Consider the following 20,984-nt stretch of genomic DNA (forward strand, 5'->3'; position numbering starts at 1 on the left):
TTACGAGAGAGCACCAGCAACCAGCTTATGGTGTTCAATCCCGGGGGAGGGGCAGAGCTGCTGGCTTCGCACGGAGCACCAGGCCGCTGAGGGACTAACGAACAACCACGGCTGAGTGCAAAGTATGTGAAGTAAAGTTTTACTAAAACACGTAAAATAAATCACAATAAGTGATATGACACAAGCAAACAATCTATATAACACTGTACTTATCTGTTCGTAGATCTCTCTTTCAGGTCGGTGAAAGGAAAAATGATGACAATTTGAGTGACTGCAGTCTCTTATGCCCTTGGGGGCGGGCACAACTGCGTCATGGGCACTACATGCAGCTTTGGAATATCGATTCAGGTTAGATGGTATCAAAAGGATTAATACCCATTATATCTATATAGGTCTCAAAAGTGCAGTTATTTTTGTATTTTCACTTTACACAATGATATCTGCTACAAAACTATGTTAAAGAAATCTGTCTGTAAGCCTTACTTTAGTTATTAAGTAAATGTTAATAGGTAGATATCTATGGTGGCAGGTTTGTTTATTTCTTTAAAAGGCCGCTGGGAAATAATGTGTATCTATGAACTACTAAGAGATTATGCCATCTAGTGAACAGTTACTGTAAATTGCTGATTATATCCAGTTCACTAGATGGACTGGTCCATACGACTATGCTTATGGTGAATGAGAAGCTGGCAATTAGAACAGAAGAGCCGCTTCTGTATTTAGCTTTGTCTTGAGTGCTTCAGTGCAAATGCATTATTTTAAAAATATTACTATTATACAAACCCACAATAGTTTCTTGTTTTAACTCTTTCTAATTTAAATAATAAATCAATACAATCCATAAACAAGGCAGAATAACAAATGACACAACATATAACATCAAGTTCATACTTGCGTTTTACGCCAGCCCAGGGCTGCCTTATCTTATGTGTGAACGATCGAAAAATGAAAAGGCGGCCCTGGGCGGGTGAGATTCAGACCAGCTTTTTGATGCGGCCTAAAGTACCAGTGCTGCCTCAGGGCCGGCCTATCTGCGTGTGTGAACCCAACAAAGGCCCTGGGCCGGCCTTAACGCGTCAATGCGGTGACGTACCTCGATTCACGTGCAGTTGTACCGTGACTCCAACTGAATGACTGATTAGCAATCGAGTCTAGGTACAGCTGTATAAAAGAAGCAAGTTTTCGCTCACTCGGGGCTGTGTGTTCGTGAGTGGAGAACGGGTGTGGAGAGGAGAGTATTAAAAACGAGAAAAACTAAACAAAGTAAAATATATAACCGTTGTTTTGACTCACTGTGTTTGCCTGTTAAGTCTGTTTTGTTTGTCTGTTTATTTTGGCCTCACATGCCGTGTGCTGTTTTTGTTGCAACCTTTTTATTTTCTGTCTGTTCATTTATTAAATGCTGAGCGTAAAGAAGTGCTCAGCTTCCCCAAAACTCCACCTCTTTGTAATTTCCTGGTTCCTGTTTCTGGTCTGACGTCCTACACTCCAGCCGTCTTTGTGACACGTGGTGTCATGGTGGGATTACCAGCGCCTCCTAGACGCAGATCACAACAGGAACCTCAGTTTCTTGTTTAAAAAAAAAAAAAGACGCCGCCGTCAGGTTGAGGGACTGAATCCAGGACAATGCTGGGCTGGAGGCCCAGTCCATGCCCATAGTTATCCGGATCCTGTGGATGGACAGGGAGCGATGGGAGGCGTATGAGAGGGAACACAACCCAAACTCCCTAGAGGAAGGTGTGGAATTGGTCCTCTGCTACCTGGAGGCAGCTACAAACAGAACAGCAGCCCAGGTAGCAGGGTCTCCAGCTCCCAGGCGGGGGGACCGCGAGAGTCCAGCGCCCAGACAGGGGCACCACGAGAGTCCAGCGCCCAGAGAGAGGGACTGTGGGGATCCAAAGCCCGAGAGGGAGCTGTTCCCACTTCCACCAGCAGAGGAAGAATGCCTGCTGACCCCATCTCCATCAGCAGAGGGCGAGTGCCTGCTGGTATCACTTCCCCTACTGTCACCACCTGGAGGACAGGAGCAGGTGCTTCCTCTGCCTCCATCACCGTCCCCTGCAAGTGAGGGAGAGCCGCACCAGTCCCCTGCAAGTAAGGGAGAGCCGCACCAGTACCTTGCAAGTAAGGGAGAGCCGCACCAGTCCCCTGCTATTAAGGGTAGACTACACGAAGCTCCCACCTCCACAACCAGGAGAGTACACGCCGCTCCCACCTCCGCCGCAGGGAGACTACATGCAGCTCCCACCTCTATCACCAGGAAACTTCACGCCTTCACCACCTCCACCACCGCCAGGAGACTACACGCCTTCGCCACCTCCATCGGCAGGAACAGAGCAGCAAGAGCTGCCTCTGCCTCCGCCACCTCCACTAGCAGAGGGTGAATGCCTGCTGGGTCCCTGTCCACCAGCAGAGGGTGAATGCCTGCTGGGTCCCTGTCCACCAACAGAGGGTGAATGCCTGCTGGGTCCCCGTCCACCAGCAGAGGGTAAATGTCTGCTGGGTCCCTGTCCACCAGCAGAGGATGAATGCCTGCTGGTATCACTTCCCCCACCAGCAGAGGATGAATACCTGCTGGTATCACTTCCCCCACCATCACGAGGAGAGGAGCTGGAGCTGCCTCTGCTTCCATCACCATCAGGGAGAGAGGAGCAGGAGCTGCCTCTCCCTTCACCAGAAGGACCAGGACTAGATATTGGCGGTCCTCAGCAGCCCATGCATAGGCTGCTGAGGGAAGCACTGGGAAGAACCACCTGGCAACAGTGGCCAAGAAGTGGGCTAAAACCCGCACCCCAGCTTGTCCTGACTCCCCACACATCTTCGCCCAAGGATGCCTGCCTCGCATCGCCTGGGGCTGCCAGTTGCTCTGCATCACCTGGGGTCGCTGGAACTGCTTTGCCAGGGGTCGCCGTCGGCTCTGCTTGGCCGCAGGGGTCAGTGTGGCCGGAGCACCACCAGAGAGAACTGCCGGCTATGAAAAAGGGGGGAAGAGGTCAGGAGACCACCTTCCCCTGCAGCAGTTTCGCTGCCAGAGATATTGAGGGAGGTCTGGAGACCACCAACCCCAGCAGCTTTTCCGCTGCTGGACTTGCCCCCGGCTGAAGGAGTCTGTCTGGGAGCTGTCAGCATGTCTGCTGACAGCCGCACCACTGGCATCATTTCCGCTGCCAGTGGTACAGCAGAAGGAGAGATTTGCCCCACTGTAGGCACGTCTGCTGACAGCATGGCCAGTAGCAGCCTAAAATAAGTAAAATATATAACCATTGTTTTGACTCACCGTGTTTGTCTGTTAGTCTGTTTTGTTTGTCTGTTTATTTTGGCCTCACATGTCGTGTGCTGTTTTTGTTACAACCTTTTTATTTTCTGTCTGTTCATTTATTAAATGCTGAGCGTAAGGAAGTGCTCAGCTTCCCCAAAACTCCACCTCTTTGTTTATTTCCTGGTTCCTGTATCTGGTCTGACGTCCCCCACTCCAGCCGTAATTGTAACAGGAATGCACCGAATACACCAACACTTTTGACGATGATGGTCATGAATGGTAAGTATTTCTTCATCGTACAGCTTTCATTAAAACGATAAAACTTGCGCTCTCTCTCTCTATGTGTGTGTGTATATATACACACACACACACACACACACACACACACACACACACACATACATACACTTCAGATTGTAAATCTCAATATTGATAAATAATGCATATTCAGTCACCATTAATATAATAATCTGTATTGTGACTAATCTAACAGAAACGTCCTTGATGGCTGCATTTACGCATGATACAACATGATCGCTTCTTTCCACAGTAACCTGTCAAAACACAACTTTATTGTATCTTATGCAAGAAGTACAGTACCAACAGTGTTGCAAAAAATAAGACTGCTATATTTTCATCTACAAATTTCCCAGCTCAATCTGTTGTTGACTTCTGGGAATGCAGTGTTTACGTCACTGTTTACATTCCCGGCGAGCACTTCACCGCAATCTAGGCTTCCTTTTCAGCCACATGTGAGAACGCACTTAGGCCCCTTTAAACCTCAACTGTGAACGGAGATTCTGAGGCGGCCCAGAGACGGCCCAAGGCTGACTCAGTAAGTGTGAACGGGGTGCAAATCTGTTTTTTAGGGTACTATTTATGTTATCCATATTACTATTGGTATGTAATCCCTGGTTACAATACTTTCTTGTTTGACCCCTTGAACCTCTTAATTTGCAATGGACTTCTGTACCATTTTAGCATTTTTTTTTTTACTTTTGTATTTCATATAATCTCACAATTGTTAATTACAAATCAGGATTTTTTTTTATTTTTATAAATATCAATTTATAAAAAATAATATCAAATTTTACAAATATCAAATTATTTTCAAAAGTAATAATCGTTCAACACTAGTTCCTCTCAAAGGTTTGAGTCTTTACCTGGCGAGTTTTAACATTCATAGACACCAGCTCAATGTTTGGGCACTTCAAGCTTTCTGTCAGGTTGTGGTCTAACAAATGAAAACTCACTTCTGACATATTCTGCAGGCACACCTGTATGTATTTCCTGTGAAAAAGAAAGCACTGGATTAGTGTCTCAATACAGTACAGTGGTGAGGTTTAACCCCTTTATCTAGTGTGGTTTAACATTTAAAGTATGTAGACCTAAAACAAAGAAGTCCAATCTAAGGCATATAATATATACAGTATAACCTTCACTTTGTGTCTTTTATAAAGGACAACATGAGATCTACAGACATTATAGTATTATATTCTTTTATGGTATATTTTCCACTCATGAAAAAATTGTTTTTCTTTAAGATAATTCAAAGCCACACTTCCACAGCTTCCCTGCACTCTACCTCAAGAGGTCACATGAAGCACAGCAGTGAGAGAAAAAATTATTTCAGTAACAAATGCTGCATCAAGACTCAGATGTATTGCACGTGCAGCATTTCAATATCAAGAAGTGATCAGTAAACATTGTTTATTAATAGAAAAAAAATACCATTAAAAAATAAAACACACTATACCACGAGGCAAAGATTTACCCCACTAATTAATGACTGGTTTAATATATTTAACATTTAAACATTATAGTTTTTAAATATTACCTCTTTCTATACATAAATAAAAAGACCATGTTTCAAAATGTATTAAAAACTTGGGAAAAATCATGAATACTTAATGCACTTCAGATTTAGAACATAACATTATAATCTTATCCATGTTTTAAATTAATTATAATCTTATTAATGTTTCCTATTAATGTTTTCTCAAATGTTTGAAATCATTCCATCCACTACTACAGTGAATGTGTGGATTTTTTTCTGCATTGAATCCTGTCCTATTAGCTTTGTAGGTTCGATTCTGGGTGTTGACATTCACTAAAGAAATTTAAATGGAAGTTTGTTCGACATATCTCCCTAAATTAAAGTAGTTGTTACTTAAATGATAATGGCATTGCTGTGGCATGATACATAGTAATAATGGAGGTCATGAGTCAATTATTTGAACAAGGGAGTTTCATTATTACAGTGCCTATAGAAAGTCTACCCCCCCCCTTTCAAAATGTTCACCTTTTGTTGCCTTATAGTCTGGAATTAAAGTCCATTAAATATATATTTTTTCATTTATCTACACAGCCTGTCCACAACTTCCAAGTGAAAAAAAAATCTAAACATTTGTAGAAAATTAATTCAAAATAAAAAACTGAAATAACTTGGTTGGATAAGTGTCCTTGTAATAGCAATTTTAAATTTAGCCCAGGTGTAACGAATCACCTTCAAAATCACACACCAAGTTAAGTGGCCTCCATCTGTGTTAAATTGTAGTGATTCACGTGATTTCAGGATACATTCAGCAGTTCCTGTAGGTTCCTTCTGCTGGGTAGTGCATTTCAAAGCAAAGACTCAACAGATCAGGGGTGGGTATAAAAAAATATCAAAGACCTTGAATATCCCTTGGTCAAGACGATTATTAAGAAGTGGAAGGTGTATGGCACCACCAAGACCCTACCTAGATCAGACCGTCCCTCCAAACTGGATGACCGATAAAGAAGGGGACTGATCAGAGAGGCTACCAAGAGGCCAATGGCATCTTTGCAAGAGCTACAGGCTTTTATGACCAAGACTGGTCCAAGTGTGCATGTGACAACAATATTCCAAACACTCCACAAATCTGGCCTGTATGGTAGGGTGGCAAGAAGGAACCCATTACTCCAGAAAGCCCACCTTGAATCCTGTTTGAAGTATGCAAAAAAACACTGTAGCCATGTGGCAAAAAGTCTGACGAAACTAAAATGGAACTTTTTGGCCTAAATACAAAGTGTTATGTTTGGCGCAAACCTAACACAGTGCATCACCCAAAGAACACCATTCCTACTGTGAAGCATGGTGGTGGCAGCATTATGTTATGAGGATGTTTCTCATCGGCAGGGACTGGGACACTTGTCAGGATAGAAGGGAAAATGAGTGGAGCAAAGTACAGAGAAGTCCTTGAGGAAAACCTGCTGCCCTCTGCAAGAAAGCTGAAACTGGGACGGAAGTTCACCTTTCAGCATTACAATGACCCAAAGCACACAGCCAAAGCTACACTGGAGTGGCTAAGGAACAAAAAAGTAAATATATTTGAGTGGCCCAGTCAGGGCCCTGACCTAAATCCAATCAAAAGCCTGTGGCATGACTTGAAGATTGCTGTCCATCAACGCTCCCCAAGGAACTTGACAGAGCTTGAACAATTTTGTAAAGAAGAATGGTCAAATATTGCCAAATCTAGGTGTGCAAAGTTGGTAGAGACCTATTCCAACAGGCTCACAGCTGTAATTGCTGAGAAAGGTGCTTCCACAAAGTATTAACTCAGGGGGGTGGAGAGTCATACAATTATGATCTTTCAGTTTTGTATTTTTAATGTATATTTTTTTTCTCAATAAAAACCTTTCCTCCTTAACAGTCTGGAGTATGGTGTGTAGATAAGTAGAACCCCTTCCCCTCTTAAATGCATGAAACTCTGAGGCACTGACACAACAAAATGTAAAAAAAAGTTCAAGGGGGTGTAGACTTTCTATAGGCATATATATATATATATATATATATATATATATATATATATATATTATATATATATTATATTATATATATATATATGTATATATGTATATGTATGTATTATACATACATACATATATATATATATATATATATATATATATATATATATATATATATATATATATATATATATATATATATATATATATATATACACACACACACACACATACAGTGGCTTGCAAAATTATTCAGACCCCTGACCAATTCTCTCATATTACTGAATTACAAATGGTACATTGAAATTTCGTTCTGTTCGATATTTTATTTTAAAACACTAAAACTCAAAATCAATTATTGTAAGGTGACACTGGTTTTATGTTGGGAAATATTTAAGAAAAATAAAAAACTGAAATATCTTGCTTTCATAAGTATTCAACCCCCACACATTAATATTTGGTAGAGTTACCTTTCACTGCAATAATAGCTTTAAGTCTTTTGGGGTAAGTATGTACCAGCTTTGCACACAGTGCTGGAGTGATTTTGGCCCATTCTTCTTGGCAGATTTGCTCCAGGTTGTTCAGGTTGGTTGGACGACAAATGTGGACCGCAATTTTCAATAGTGCCACAGATTCTCAATGGGATTGAGATCAGGACTTTGACTGGGCCACTGTAGGACATTCACCTTTTTGTTCTTGAGCCACTCCAATGTTGCTTTGGCCTTGTGCCAAAACTCCATAGAAAACAATGTGAAAGCAGTGTCTAGTTGTCTAATTTAATACAAGAATATTCCCCTCTCACGTTTATCACTGTTTAACAGCAAGACTATTTTGAGTCTTGCAAAAATAACTATTCATCTCAATTGTTTGTTGTACCTCCATTCCCTGTTTTCTATGGGTGGAATTAATGTAAATAACATGAACAAAATAATTTTTCTAACCTTTCAATCCAGTCTAGGACTAATATACACATCTAAAAAAGTAAGAAGAGAGAGAGATGTTCCAAGAAATATTTTTCTGGATGGTATTGTCTTACCGGACTACATGGTTATGACACTTATTGAGCACTCAAACCAAGCTTCTGTATCATGCAATAATTACTGTCTGCATGTACAAGAACTGCACTCATAATTAATGGACATGCGTCACCTCTTTCCAGCAGATAGCAAGGACTGCGCAGCTTTAAAGGGGTTGCAGAACGTCAAGGCAATAATTGTAGAATAAATAGACCATGGGCAGTCAATAGACATCTAGGAAAAGAAACAAACCCCTGTTATAAGCACATCAATACATCAGGCTATTATCATAACCCTGCTTCCCTGAAATAGAAATGTAACCATTACCGAATGGGTATTAACCTCTTTAAGACCCAAAACCTGAATAAATATATCAAAGTTGTTCGCAGAGCCTGTAAAACAGTCATGGCCTACCCCTGAGGGCGCTCACAGACCTCAGCATAATTTTTCCTTCAATGCTGCAAACATGGACATAGCAACCTTGAAGGTTAATGGTTACATTTCTATTTCAGGGAACCAGGGTTATGAAAAAATGTAACCATTACCAAATGGGTCAGTACACCCAAGCTTCTGTTTAGACAGGGCTTAACCATGGGACTTTGCCTCATAGCAGACAAAAAATTGTTCCCCTTTTCAAACAAATCTTGCAAAACTTGCAGTATTACTGCCATGGTACAGGTCGTGCGGTCGAACCCCCGAGGCAGGCACCACTTCTGAAAGACGCCCTAATCGCACTTGCACTGGGAACGTGTGGTCGCTGCTCTGGCATTTTGCAAGGTGTCAACATCCCTATTGGACAAACCCAGACGGTTCAAATTCAGCCGTTCAGGGCACGATGGGTTGGGATGCCATAAGGTCCCCTGCGCCTGACTGAGCAGGTTACAGCGCCTGGGCAGTATCTATGGCTGGCCACTCAAGAGCTGCATCAGGACCAGTGGCTAGTTGTTTCGGCTACTAGTGTGCATCTATCATCAGCGGGTCCCAACCTAATGAGACAGTAGGTCGATTTCTGGGAGGTAAAGAGATCTATATCTTCCAAATGAGGCTAAGCATCTCGGGGTGAAACTTCCACTCTGAGGCACTGGGAACTCCCATTGAGAGGATGTCCACCACCCAGTTTGTCACCCCGGACAGGTGTACTGATTGCACTGTGAGGAGGATCTTATGTGCCCAGAGCAAAAGCTTGCGTGCCACACGATGGACACTTGGAGACCTGAGACCACCCCGGTGGTTTATATAGGTCACCACTGTTGTGTTATCCTGCAGTTCCAAAATATTGATGTGGAGCCCCTGCAAGGTTGGTTCCACACCCTCTGTCATTCCACACAGCACCCCAGCATCTGTGGTGACAACCTCCCTTTTGGTGATACTGTCCAGAGCTATGATGAGGCGTACATGGACAGACTGTATCCACCAAGAGAGCGCCTTTTGACCACGACGAGACGCTGTCAGTAGGTGGTGGCATTTCGACGTGGGTTAAAAAACCCTGCTGTTCAACCAGGCTTGCAGAGGGCATATGCACAGGAGAGTCAAAGGTAGGGTCTGAGAAGATGCTGCCATCAAGCCCAGAAGCTTCTGGAATGTCACTACTGTGAGTGCCCTGTTGAGTTGAAAGAGTCCTAAACAGGCAGCTATTCTCTGCACTCTGCCGTCCGACAGAGTGGAGGGAATGGATCTGGATTCCAAGCACACTCCTAGATAGGAGGCTGTCTGAGAAGGCGTGAGCCAGGATAGCTTCCATGAAAATCACAAACAAAAATGGTGCGCTATATTGAAAATATCTCAAGGTATTCAGACAGCCAGGTGATCTTCCCAAATTTTATCCTTGGCCTCTGGTGTGCTTGTATGGCACATCACGCTGCTGTCACTCTTGCCTCAGGTCAGGCTGGAGTTCATCTCTTGCTCCTCTTGTCCAATCCCAGAATCTGACTCTAAGTGGCAAGACCCAGAACTCGTATGCTGTTCCCTGAAAGGCAGATACTTCCTGTGCGCTGGTTTTATGGGGATGTAAAAATAGGTGTCTTTGAGGTCCAACGTGGTGAACCGGTTGCCTGGCCTGACTGACTGCAACAGCTGTTGCATCATCAACATTTTGAATCTCCTTCAGCTCAGATACAGGTTGACCTGTCTGAGGTTGAAGATTGGTCTGAGGCCACCATCCTGCTTGGGCACCATGGTGCACTAATGGTGATACTCCTGGGCCTGTGGCAGCAAACCGCTAGGGCTGCTGTTCACCTTGTGGCTTGGCCTGAAGCGTCTGCCTCTGCGCCGGGCAGTGGAACCTATAGCCTCCACGGCAAAACAGCCACTGGCTGGTTCTGAATACCACATCTGGCAGCAGGTGCAGCAAGCTGTTCTGGTCCCCGAGGCTGCTGGGGCCTGTAGCGCCAGTTTGCCACTGGTTTGCGCACTGGTGATGGTCGCTTTTTTGAAAGCAAGCACACCAGCTACTTCATAGATTGCCACAGGATGAGAGAGCTGCAGCATCTTGTCCACAGCGGGACCAAAGGTATGCCCCATTGTAACAGGGGTATCCAACAGCGGTACTTTGTCCCCATCAGACACACGTGCTGTTTAGACATTCAGTTTTAACAAGTACTTATCAGAACAGGCTCTAAGTTCTTAAAAGAAAAAACTGTGCTGAGGTATATGAGCCCTGTCATTTTATCCTCTCCGGGGTGGGTCATGACTGCATCACAGGCTCTGCGAGCAGCTTTAATATATTTATTCAGGTTTCGGGTCTTAAAGAGGTTAATATCTATTTGGTAATGGTTACATTTCGTACATGAAAGGGAACCAAACATTATTAGCAATGTCCCCCATAAATTTATGGCTGAAATTTAGAATTGCCATAACTCATTTCGATAGACTTAACAAAATTACTGATAATGTATAACCAAATTATGCCCAATGCTGCTGCAACTGTACTTTTTTAATTTTAGATTTTCCTGAAACTTAACTTACCAAGGTTTTTCTCATCGTAAAATGTACAAGATTTTTTTTTGTGTGCTCCTAAATAATATTACTTCCAAAAATGTTCTTAAATTTTAAGTGTGTTAGCGCAGCCAAGGCAACTGTATAGTATGCAACATCCTGTAAAGCTGGGCTGTTGTGCTTGTGTGTGCTAGCCTGGTCTGCAAAAACATGTTAGCACCTTTTTTCCCCCCACATTAAGTAATGTTTATATATTTACTTTCAATAGATGCTGATTGGACAGGGTTGGAAAAAAAAAACAAAAAAAACAAAACAAAAACGCAGCAACTCCCAAACCTCAGGAGAACTGAAGGTTCAATGGGTGTCCTCCGATTCGACAACCAAGCCAGCTTCCTCTTTTACATCCAGGAACTTGAGAGCAGACCTCAGAGAACTACCGGCCTGAGCTCATAGGCACCTGGCCAGCAGGGTTCACTGTAGCACGACGAGGAGAAAGTCCCGGCGGCTTTTGCCTCCGTAACCCACGGGAGCGCCAGAGGCAATGAGAAGCTCCCTTTGGAATCCCCGGCGAAGACTGCAGACTTTAGAGAGCAAGGGTGCGAATCTGCATTCCCCTGACTAAGGCTAACCCAGCACACCATGCGGCTGCGCTTTTACTAGAAACTGTGTATTTTGGTTTTTGTTTTATTAAAAAGTGGTTAAACTTTACTAAATGCTTGTCCTTAATCTGTTACTTTGAACTACGGTATAATAAGCATAGGGGGCCAATTCTTTTGTCTATGACTATAACGACTCCTTCCAGCAACTTACTAGTTGTTTCTTGATAGTTATGTTGCTGCAACTTCAACAGAAAAAATAGGTCCCTATGTATTTTAAAACATTTGCCAAAATAAACAATGCAAATGTATTTACCTTTTGAGTGATATAGGCTTGGCAGGAGTCTGGCTTCTGATTCTCTTTGGTTTTCCAGTGGAGCTCCCCATTGGTCAGCCTCTCATTGTCAAATGGTTTTGAGAGGATGTGGCAAATTACTTCCAGTTCAAACTCAATGACATGATAAGCAGGAGTAAGTGGCAACATAATGCTGGTAACCTTCTCGGATGACTGGATCATCAATACACTTTCCTCAACTTTTTCTGGAGGGGGAAAACCAAAAAGGACAACTTTCGCAAGTTAAAAAGGGAAATAAGTAAGGCCAGTTTTACAAAGCACTATAGCAGGCCAATCTTGCTAACTGTTTCATAACACAATACTTCACAGCACTGCATTTACACTGCAGTTATTTCAGCTATTTATTATTTCAGCTCTTTTCTTTCAGTTTATTTTCTTAAGTGTACCAGATTTAGTGCCTAGAAGTGCCTTGTGAAATTGGCCTTACGCTCTTTAGTATAACTCTCACAAGTTCCCAATCATGGAAATAGGCAGATTGGATGACACTGTTATGATGTTACTGTTTTCTGTTTTGCTATCTTTGTTTTCATTTTGTAGCCATTTTTTTCTGTAAAAGCACCGTTAATATAAAGTTCATGAGTTAAGGTTTCGGGCCCCCTTATCCTTTCACTCACATTTGCTACTCATAGGAATCTGTGTGGCATCCGATAAGTCCTATTTGCTGTAACACAGGAAGTGAATGGGGAAACGAGTGAAAAGACTACTATGGCCTCACCTCCAGTGCTGGACAATATTGTTGCAGTACTCCCAGGAGAATACAGGATAGGCATGGCATCAACATTGCTTAGCTGTAGTACATCCCCTTTCTTTATTGCATAGTGCCCAGTAATTATTGTAAACTTCACTTTTTGGGCAATCCCTGCCAAAAGACTGTCTGTAATATACATACACAGAGAGACAGGTAAGCATATGATGTATTTCCAATTACAGTTTGCTAATTCAGTATTTGTAAAGTATATACATTATATATGCAGAGTGTAGAGTTTATTTCGGCCATTTTAATACTAAATTCTACATAATTAGGATTAATTATAAACACACCAGATTGACTGAACACATCAAAGAAGTAGTTGCACATCAGCTTAACTCATCTACACTGCAATCCTGCATAAAAGTCTTGAACGTGACTCAAAATTACAGGCCGGTTTAGCACAAAACTAATCTAACATACTGTGTCGATGTCATTTTTTTTTCAGTATAATACACTGATACTATTTTAGTAGCTATCCTCTGACTTTCTGTAAAGTTACTCAGTGCTGTAAGTATTAATGCTCACTTTTGTTTTTTAGACACTTGTGATGTTTCATTATGTAAAAACAAACAAATCTAAACAGTGTTGCATTGTAATGTATAAATAAAAAACAGAATCTTAAAATCAAAATGTTAAACCCTAGCATACAGTACCAGTCAAAAGTTTGAGTAAATACTTGAAAATGAAAACACATGTTACAATATACAAAACTAAACATAAGGAGTATCAAAGCAATGTTCAAGAACATTGAAAAGTGTCTCTAGATCTTGGATTCCTCAAAATAGCCACCCTTTGTCTTAATAACAGCCTCACAAACACAAGGCATTCAGTTAATGAGTTTCAGCAGGAAATCACCCAATATGTCTTCCCAGCTCTTCTGCAGCAATTCCCAGAGAAGTAGGGCACTTGTGGGTAGCTTTGCTTTGACTCTTCAGTTCAGTTCGTCCCATACATGTTCTATGGGATTGAGGTCTGGAGACTTTGCAGGCCAGGTCATTAGATTGAGTTGTCCTTCACGTTCCTTCTTCGCCAGAAAGTTCTTGCACAACTTTGAGGTGTGTTTCGGGTCATTATCTTGCTGAAAAATGAAGGACTGCCCAACTAGCCATAATCCTGATGGAATGGCATGCCTCTGAAGTATGCTATGATAGCCATGCTGGTTGAGCTTGCCATGGACTTGTTAAAGATCACCAACTCTGTTACCAGCAAAGCAAACCCCAGAACAAGACACTGCCTCCTCCATGCTTGACAGTGGGAACTACACATGCAGAACTCATGCGCTCACCCTCTCTGTGTCTTACAAAAACTCGGCGGTTGGACCCATATATTTCAAATTTTGACTCATTGGTCCGTAAGACCGACTTCCACTTCTCAAACATCCAGTTTCTGTGTTTTTTGGCCCAGGCAAGTCTCTTCCTCTTACTCTGCACTCTTAACAATGGTTTCTTTGCAGCAATTCTTCCAATTAGGCCAGCTTCACACAATGTCCTCTGAACAGTTGATGTTAAAACATCTGTACTTCCAGTAGCATTTAGCTGAGCTTGTATTTCAGGGGCAGTTAATCGCCAGTTTCGCAGACTTGTGACTCGAATGAACTTGTTCTGATGCTGAGGTCACCCTTGGCCTGCCTGACCTTGTTCGGTCCTCATGAGTGCCAGTTTCTTCAAATTGTTTGATGGTCTTGGCCACAGACACTTGCAAAGTTCTTGCGATTTGTTTTAAAGATTGACCTTCATTTCTTAAAGTAATTACAGACTGTTTTTTTTTTCTTTGCTAACTGAGCATATTTTGCCAATTTCTGCTCCCTTACATTCAGGAATGACAAACTTGTGCCTATGCTACCTATATTTATAGCAATCATGGACCCTCACCTGTTAACAATAATTGGTGACAAAGGTTAATTGGGTAACATGCTAATTAACTCAGACAACATCTAACAAAGACACTTTTATACTTAGGCCAGTGTTCTAACACCGTGTTATACACATTTCAGACTTTTAAAACTGACTTGGGCTTCAGACTGAAATCCCATTGCTTTGGGTGACCATTTCATTGAAATTGACAAGATTTATATTTTCATTTAAAAATTTAATTTTTGAATGCAATTCACTTATGATTATCAGCTTATATAAGTACACATATCATATAATGAAATATTAAGTGTTTATAGACAAGTTTATACAGTTAAAAGCATAGATAATCATGAAAAACCTGGTTTCAAGCAGGTGTACTCAAACTTTTGACTGGTACTGTATCTTCCTGAATATAGTAGCACTAAAGCACATATGCATGTATACTATTCACAGCGATATATAGTTTACCTGTCAGTGGCTCAACTTTGAGTTGGGGCTCCTGAGAATAGACCTCATACTGCACAATGGGGTAGATATGGGGGAGAACAAACTGCACGCTTCCCACTGTTGCACACAGCTGACGAAGGGTGTATGTCCCTGGCTTATGGGCCTGAAATGTGAGATTTGTTAATTTATTTACTTGCTGTCCCCAAACAGCACTCCAGAAGCTCTTATATGGAGTACAGCACTCAACTACTTTTGGACAGTTTTACAAATTATTCTACTTAATTTTAGCCTAAAAAATGAAACTTTTCATTCTCATATTATCTTCTGATGGTGGTCTTTCTACAATGTGATAAAAAATAAATCTGTTTATTGAAAAATAGAAAAAATATGGCAATGGTGTTTCCGACTGCAAGCAGTAATAGCTTGAACAGCAATAGCTTGAACTGGCCTAATTTCAATAGCTCTCAGAGTACATTTATGGGTGCGAGATGATGCTTGTGTCCCTAAATAACTGAGTAAATGTGATGTTCTGAAAGGTGCACAGAAAGCTATTTGACCTTGAACTTACCGGCGCAGTAAATACAATCTTGTTAAAACCTGGCTCTAGCAATACATCAGTTGTTTTGAGGACCTGTGCGCTGTCTTCCAGTGAAACTCCAGATGGCGTCTCTATGGAGGAAACACTCTCCTGGTGGCGCAGCAGCAGGTGCACATTCTTGCAGATGACGCCGGTGGAGTTGAGCGAGTTGTCAGAGGGGCTCTTGTCATGCATCTCGTACAGCTCCAGTGAGGGCAGACTGACTTGTGGAGAACGCCCAGCAGGAGGGTCGGTTTGAATGTGAATAATGCCGTTGTTCCCACCTGCCATTACCCGCTGTTTGCTCAGGGACTCTACTGCCTTGTGGAAGCTGTTTTTCTCAATGCTGAAGTGCACGCTGGCTGCCACTTGCTCCAGCCACACAGGGATTGGCATGTGGCTGTGGAGCCTCAGCTCAATGGTCAAGGAGCCACCTACATGGACCACGGCTGAGCAAGGTTTGAAGTGCAGCTGCCTTAGTTGTGCAAATGAGCTCATCCCCAAAACCACCTTTTGTACTACAGAGCAAAGTAAGAAAAAAAAGAAAACAAGAATGATTTCATTTAAACTTGCTCTAAGTAACTATATTGTACACAAGTACATGAATGGACAAGTCTTGGAAATCCACAGCAAAAGAATAAATATAACAAGAATGTTAGTGACATAAATCTCAAATTGCAGCTGTAAATAATTACAGTGGAGAGCTAAAAAATTAAAGCATTATATATGGCAGAAAGCCTTCCCAATACTATCAATAACTTGTGCTAAATGTGACAGGGTTAATAGTGTTTTCACTAGATTTCTGAACATACGAAAAAGGGATGTGGCAGCTGTGCGCATGAGAACCAAGTGACTGAGACCGTTCCACTGCACTGGACCGGAAGCCCCAGGATATTGTTAAGCACAGGTTAATGAAACCTAGGTCTTCATTTTGTTTTAAAAATAATCATCTGCAATATTTTTCTACGTGGTTGTGCATTCAACAGTGAGGAATCTCATTGTAACTTGTTAATTGAAGAAATGATTCTCTCTTCTCCCCCCCTTTCCTTGAAAAAAAAACTTGAAAACTAGTTTAACAGTCTCAGTCTCCCAACTTTGGAATTGGGTTATTATCTGGGATATCCCTTGACCCAATGTAAAATAAATGTGTAAATATTATTTGAGCAAATATTTGATAAAAACAAGTGATATCAACATTTAAATTATAAGAAGACTATGCCGCGACCTAATTCAAGCATTCAAAATTCTAAAAGGTATTGACAATGTCGACCCAAGGGACTTTCTCAACCTGAAAAAAAAACAAGGACCAGGGGTCACAAATGGAGATTAGACAAAGGGCCATTCAGAACAGAAAATAGAAGGCACTCTTTTACACAGAGAATCATGAGGGTCTGGAATCAACTCCCAAGTAACGTTGAAGCTGACACCCTGGGATCCTTCAAGAAGCTGCTTGATGAGAGTCTGGGATCAATAAGCTACTAACAACCAAATGAGCAAGATGGGCCGAATGGCCTCCTCTCGTTTATAAACTTTATGTTCCTATAACTTTTCTGAAGCGATCACTATAGAAATTAATATTTTAAATCAGTATTATAAACATTGTCTGTGTGTGTATATATATATATACACACACACACACACACACACAGGTAGCTATTATTTATTTATTTTTTAAATCAATATAAAAATTTAAAACTTGCAAAGAAATACAAAGTGTTATAAAATAGAGAACATAAATGTACTGTTTAGTTATATTTAGTTTTTGTATTTGTCTATTTTCTCTCGATAGTGAAATTAATTGAGCTACTGAAAAGTATGAATGTACATAAATCCCTAGTTGTAAAATGATGTGATCGGTAATTAATTAAATATTTATAGCAAAGAAGAAGGTATTATTAGTATATTTCATATTACGAGAGTATTTTGTTGTCCTATTTTTGTATATATTTATATTAAGGGAAATCTGTATTGCAGTGCAGTGAGTTAGCAGGGCTTGGGGGGGTGCGACTGAGCCTGTATTGTCTTTGTTTTATGCATGTATCTTTATTATTATTACTATTATTGTTATTTTATATTATACATACTATAGTTCATATGTATATGTATTATTATTATTATTATTATTATTATTAAGATAAATATACCGAAGTATATACAATAAACATTTTTGCACTATACACAACCTCTTACAGTTATAAATTAAATAAATAGTCAAACAATGTTTATAATCAGCAGAATCCCTCAAAATTACCCAGTTTTAAAACAAAGAGATAATTCAATTAGTGGAGAGGAAATAAAGCTGAGGGGCTTAAGTGTTACAGGGGGTATTCATCTACTAGTATTATAAGAGTAGACCTATTTTGCACAGCAAACACCAGCTGCCACTTTAATTGCTCCAGTTTTCAGCGGAGAGGAGCCATGTTACACATGGCCAATCCACATCTTTGTTTACTGGCCTAATGTAGGCATACTTGCCCCTGACAATAGGCCAACAATACTCGGATAATAAACTGAGATGAAGCCAGTCTCACTTATAGCTCCTCACTAGCCCAAGAGGTCTGGATAGTCTAGATCCTAGAAATAGCAGAAGCCGGGCCCCTGCACCTACAACTGAGCAGCGATCTGCTGTCCAGAACAGCAGGAAGAGGTTTTTCACATTCCTTTGCTGGTGATTTTAGCTGCCAGAAGACTGAAGGGCAACTAGTGCGGGTCTAAGGCTCATCTTAACAAGTAAATATGCTATTTGCTCAAAAATAAATAAAAAAAGAGAAACCTTCCATTTTTCAAATCCATGCTAAAACAGTGTCAATTATTTCACCAGTCCTTCAAACTCATCTATAACCCATGAATGCTTGTTTCAGAACTATGCAAGAATCAATTTTTAAAGATGGCAACAAAGAAGAAATAAGAGGTCAACAGTACCTCTGTAGCCCTAAGACAAACCACTTGCATACAAGTAATATCTTACACTTCAAGATTAAAATTTTGCCTATATTCTGTGGAGGCAGGGATTTTCCTGGATTTTTGTTGATTTGACACGGAATGACCCATCTTGCATCCCGGACATAACAGATTGACTTTTGTACTAAAGCATGGTCAGCTGTTGCTGGGAAAACAAAGTTTATTTTTCAAACTGACCATTTTAAAAAATGTGAAAGCAGAACACATAGAAATACTTGGGACTATAATTAGGAAGTGTACTATGTACTGCAACTTACTTGATTGCAGTAAACAAAAACAACAACAACAAAAAAAATAAACATTTACTAAATTTAGCTCTCAGATTGTGCCAGTGAAAATATATGACAATGTGCTTGCTGTGGAGTATTTAATGTCTTAAATATAGCATAACAAGCTCACTGCAAATTAAACTTGTTTTTACTGAAAAATAAACTGCATGCAGTAATAAGAGCTGTCTGTGTTACATGTTGTCAGATCAATACTTCAACACTGAGCATGGGAGCTGCTGCAGCATGCTATTTCCCATATTACAACTGGACACAATTAAAAGGTGGGGTCACCAATTCCATAAACAAGACTTAAAAATATAAAATGATGAGTTCACTGCAGTCATCAGCTACATTGATTAACCATTCAGCAGAATGAGGCAACAAACAAGTGAGTACAAACACAACAAACCTGGTTGTAATGGGGTAGGATTTATAATAGCCATTTTAGACTGCACAGTTACTGGTACACCTGGTGGTTCCTACTGGAACACTGGTACTTGAGATGAAAAGGTTGAAAACCACTGCCTTAGCCTGTGCCAATCTCTTATGTTACCACGGTTCAGACCTTGGCTACAAGCTGACACCCTGGGATCCTTCAAGAAGCTGCTTGATGAGATTCTGGGATCAATAAGCTACTAAAAACCAAATGAGCAAGATAGGCTGAATGGCCTCCTCTCGTTTGTAAACTTTCTTATAAGAACATAAGAAGCTTCAACAACATTACCAGAATCTAAATCATTAATGTAGATTAGGAATAGCAGAGGACCTAATACTGATCCCTGTGGTACTCCACTGGTTACCACACTCCATTCTGAGGTTTCTCCTCTAATCAGTACTTTCTGTTTTCTACATGTTAACCACTCCCTAATCCATGTACATGTGTTTCCTTGAATCCCTACTCCGTTCAGGTTGAGAATTAATCTTTTATGTGGGACTTTGTCAAAAGCTTTCTGGAAATCTAAATAAACCATGTCATATGCTTTTTGCAAAAAAACAGAAGGGAGACCGCATCAAAACAAGAACAACAACTCAGGTAAGACAACCATTAAATGTATTTATCTAAATGCTAGAAGTATCAGAAACAAAATTCTAGAACTTGAAGCTACTGCACTAACAGGTAACTATGATGTGATAGGTGTTACAGAAACGTGGTTATCTGAGAGTGATGGGGACGAATATAATATTTGTGGGCATACACTGTATAGGAAAGACAGGCAGGACAGAAGAGGAGGAGGGGTAGCGCTATACATAAGAAACAGTCTTGAAGCCCAGGTGTTAAACCTGGACAAAGAAAATAAAACCGAATCAATATGGGTCAGAATAAGACAAAAATTCAAAAGGCATAATAATAGGAGCATGCTATAGACCGCCAGATTCAGACGGTGAGCACAATAATCTGTTATACAATGACATTAGAAATGTGTGTAGCAAAGGAGAAGCCATACTAATGGGGGATTTCAACTTCCCCCAAATAAAATGGGAAAACCCGGTGGGTAGCGCGAAGGATGAAATAGAAATGGTGGAAATGACAAATGACTGCTTCCTAACACAATTTGTGAAGGCACCCACTAGAGGGGAGGCATGCCTTGATTTAGTCTTTTCAAATAACGAAGACAGAATAACTAAAACAGAGGTCAGAGAACCACTGGCAAACTCAGACCACAACATGGTCTCATTTGAAGTGTTTTTTAAATCCCCAAAAGTAAAGACTAAAGCTAAGGTTTACAATTTTAGAAAAGCAAACTATGAAGGTATGAAACAGAGACTAACAGAAGTAGATTGGAGTAAAATAGAGAAAACACCCACAGAAGAAGGATGGTTATTCTTCAAAAATGTAGTACTAGAGGCGCAAAACAATTACATCCCTAAAGTAGACAAATCTAAATGTAAAACTAAATTGCCAAAATGGTTTAATAGATCAATTAAAAAAAATATTCAGCGAAAAAAGGCACTTTACAGAGCATTAAAAAAGGACCAAAAAGAAAGTACGCAGAAAGAGTACACAGAACTGCAAAAGCAAGTCAAAAAGGAAGTTAGAAAGGCCAAGAGAGAAATAGAAATGAACATTGCTAAGGGAGCTAAAACCAATTCCAAAATGTTTTTCCAATATTACAACAGCAAGAGAACATTCAAAGAGGAGATTAAATGTTTAAGAGATACAAATGGCAAAATCGTAGAGGAAGAAAAAAAAAAAT

The 20,984-nt window shown here is 40.7% G+C and overlaps 1 protein-coding gene across 2 annotated transcripts in view; it reads right to left on the reverse strand.

Moving 5' to 3' along the window:
* Positions 1 to 20,984, reverse strand: part of LOC121320430 (trafficking protein particle complex subunit 10-like) — a 130,637-nt gene that overhangs the window by 17,708 nt on the left and 91,945 nt on the right. For both annotated transcript variants that reach the window (XM_041258759.1, XM_041258758.1), the window contains 6 exons: positions 15,551 to 16,077; positions 15,004 to 15,145; positions 12,647 to 12,805; positions 11,893 to 12,116; positions 8,180 to 8,280; positions 4,423 to 4,549 (listed from right to left, as the gene is read on the reverse strand). In XM_041258759.1, the coding sequence (XP_041114693.1) occupies positions 4,423 to 4,549; positions 8,180 to 8,280; positions 11,893 to 12,116; positions 12,647 to 12,805; positions 15,004 to 15,145; positions 15,551 to 16,077 (1,280 nt within the window). The remainder of the gene's footprint in view (positions 1 to 4,422; positions 4,550 to 8,179; positions 8,281 to 11,892; positions 12,117 to 12,646; positions 12,806 to 15,003; positions 15,146 to 15,550; positions 16,078 to 20,984) is intronic.

This window comes from Polyodon spathula, chromosome 9 (genome assembly GCF_017654505.1).
Source record: "Polyodon spathula isolate WHYD16114869_AA chromosome 9, ASM1765450v1, whole genome shotgun sequence".
NCBI classification, from domain to species: Eukaryota; Metazoa; Chordata; class Actinopteri; order Acipenseriformes; family Polyodontidae; genus Polyodon; species Polyodon spathula.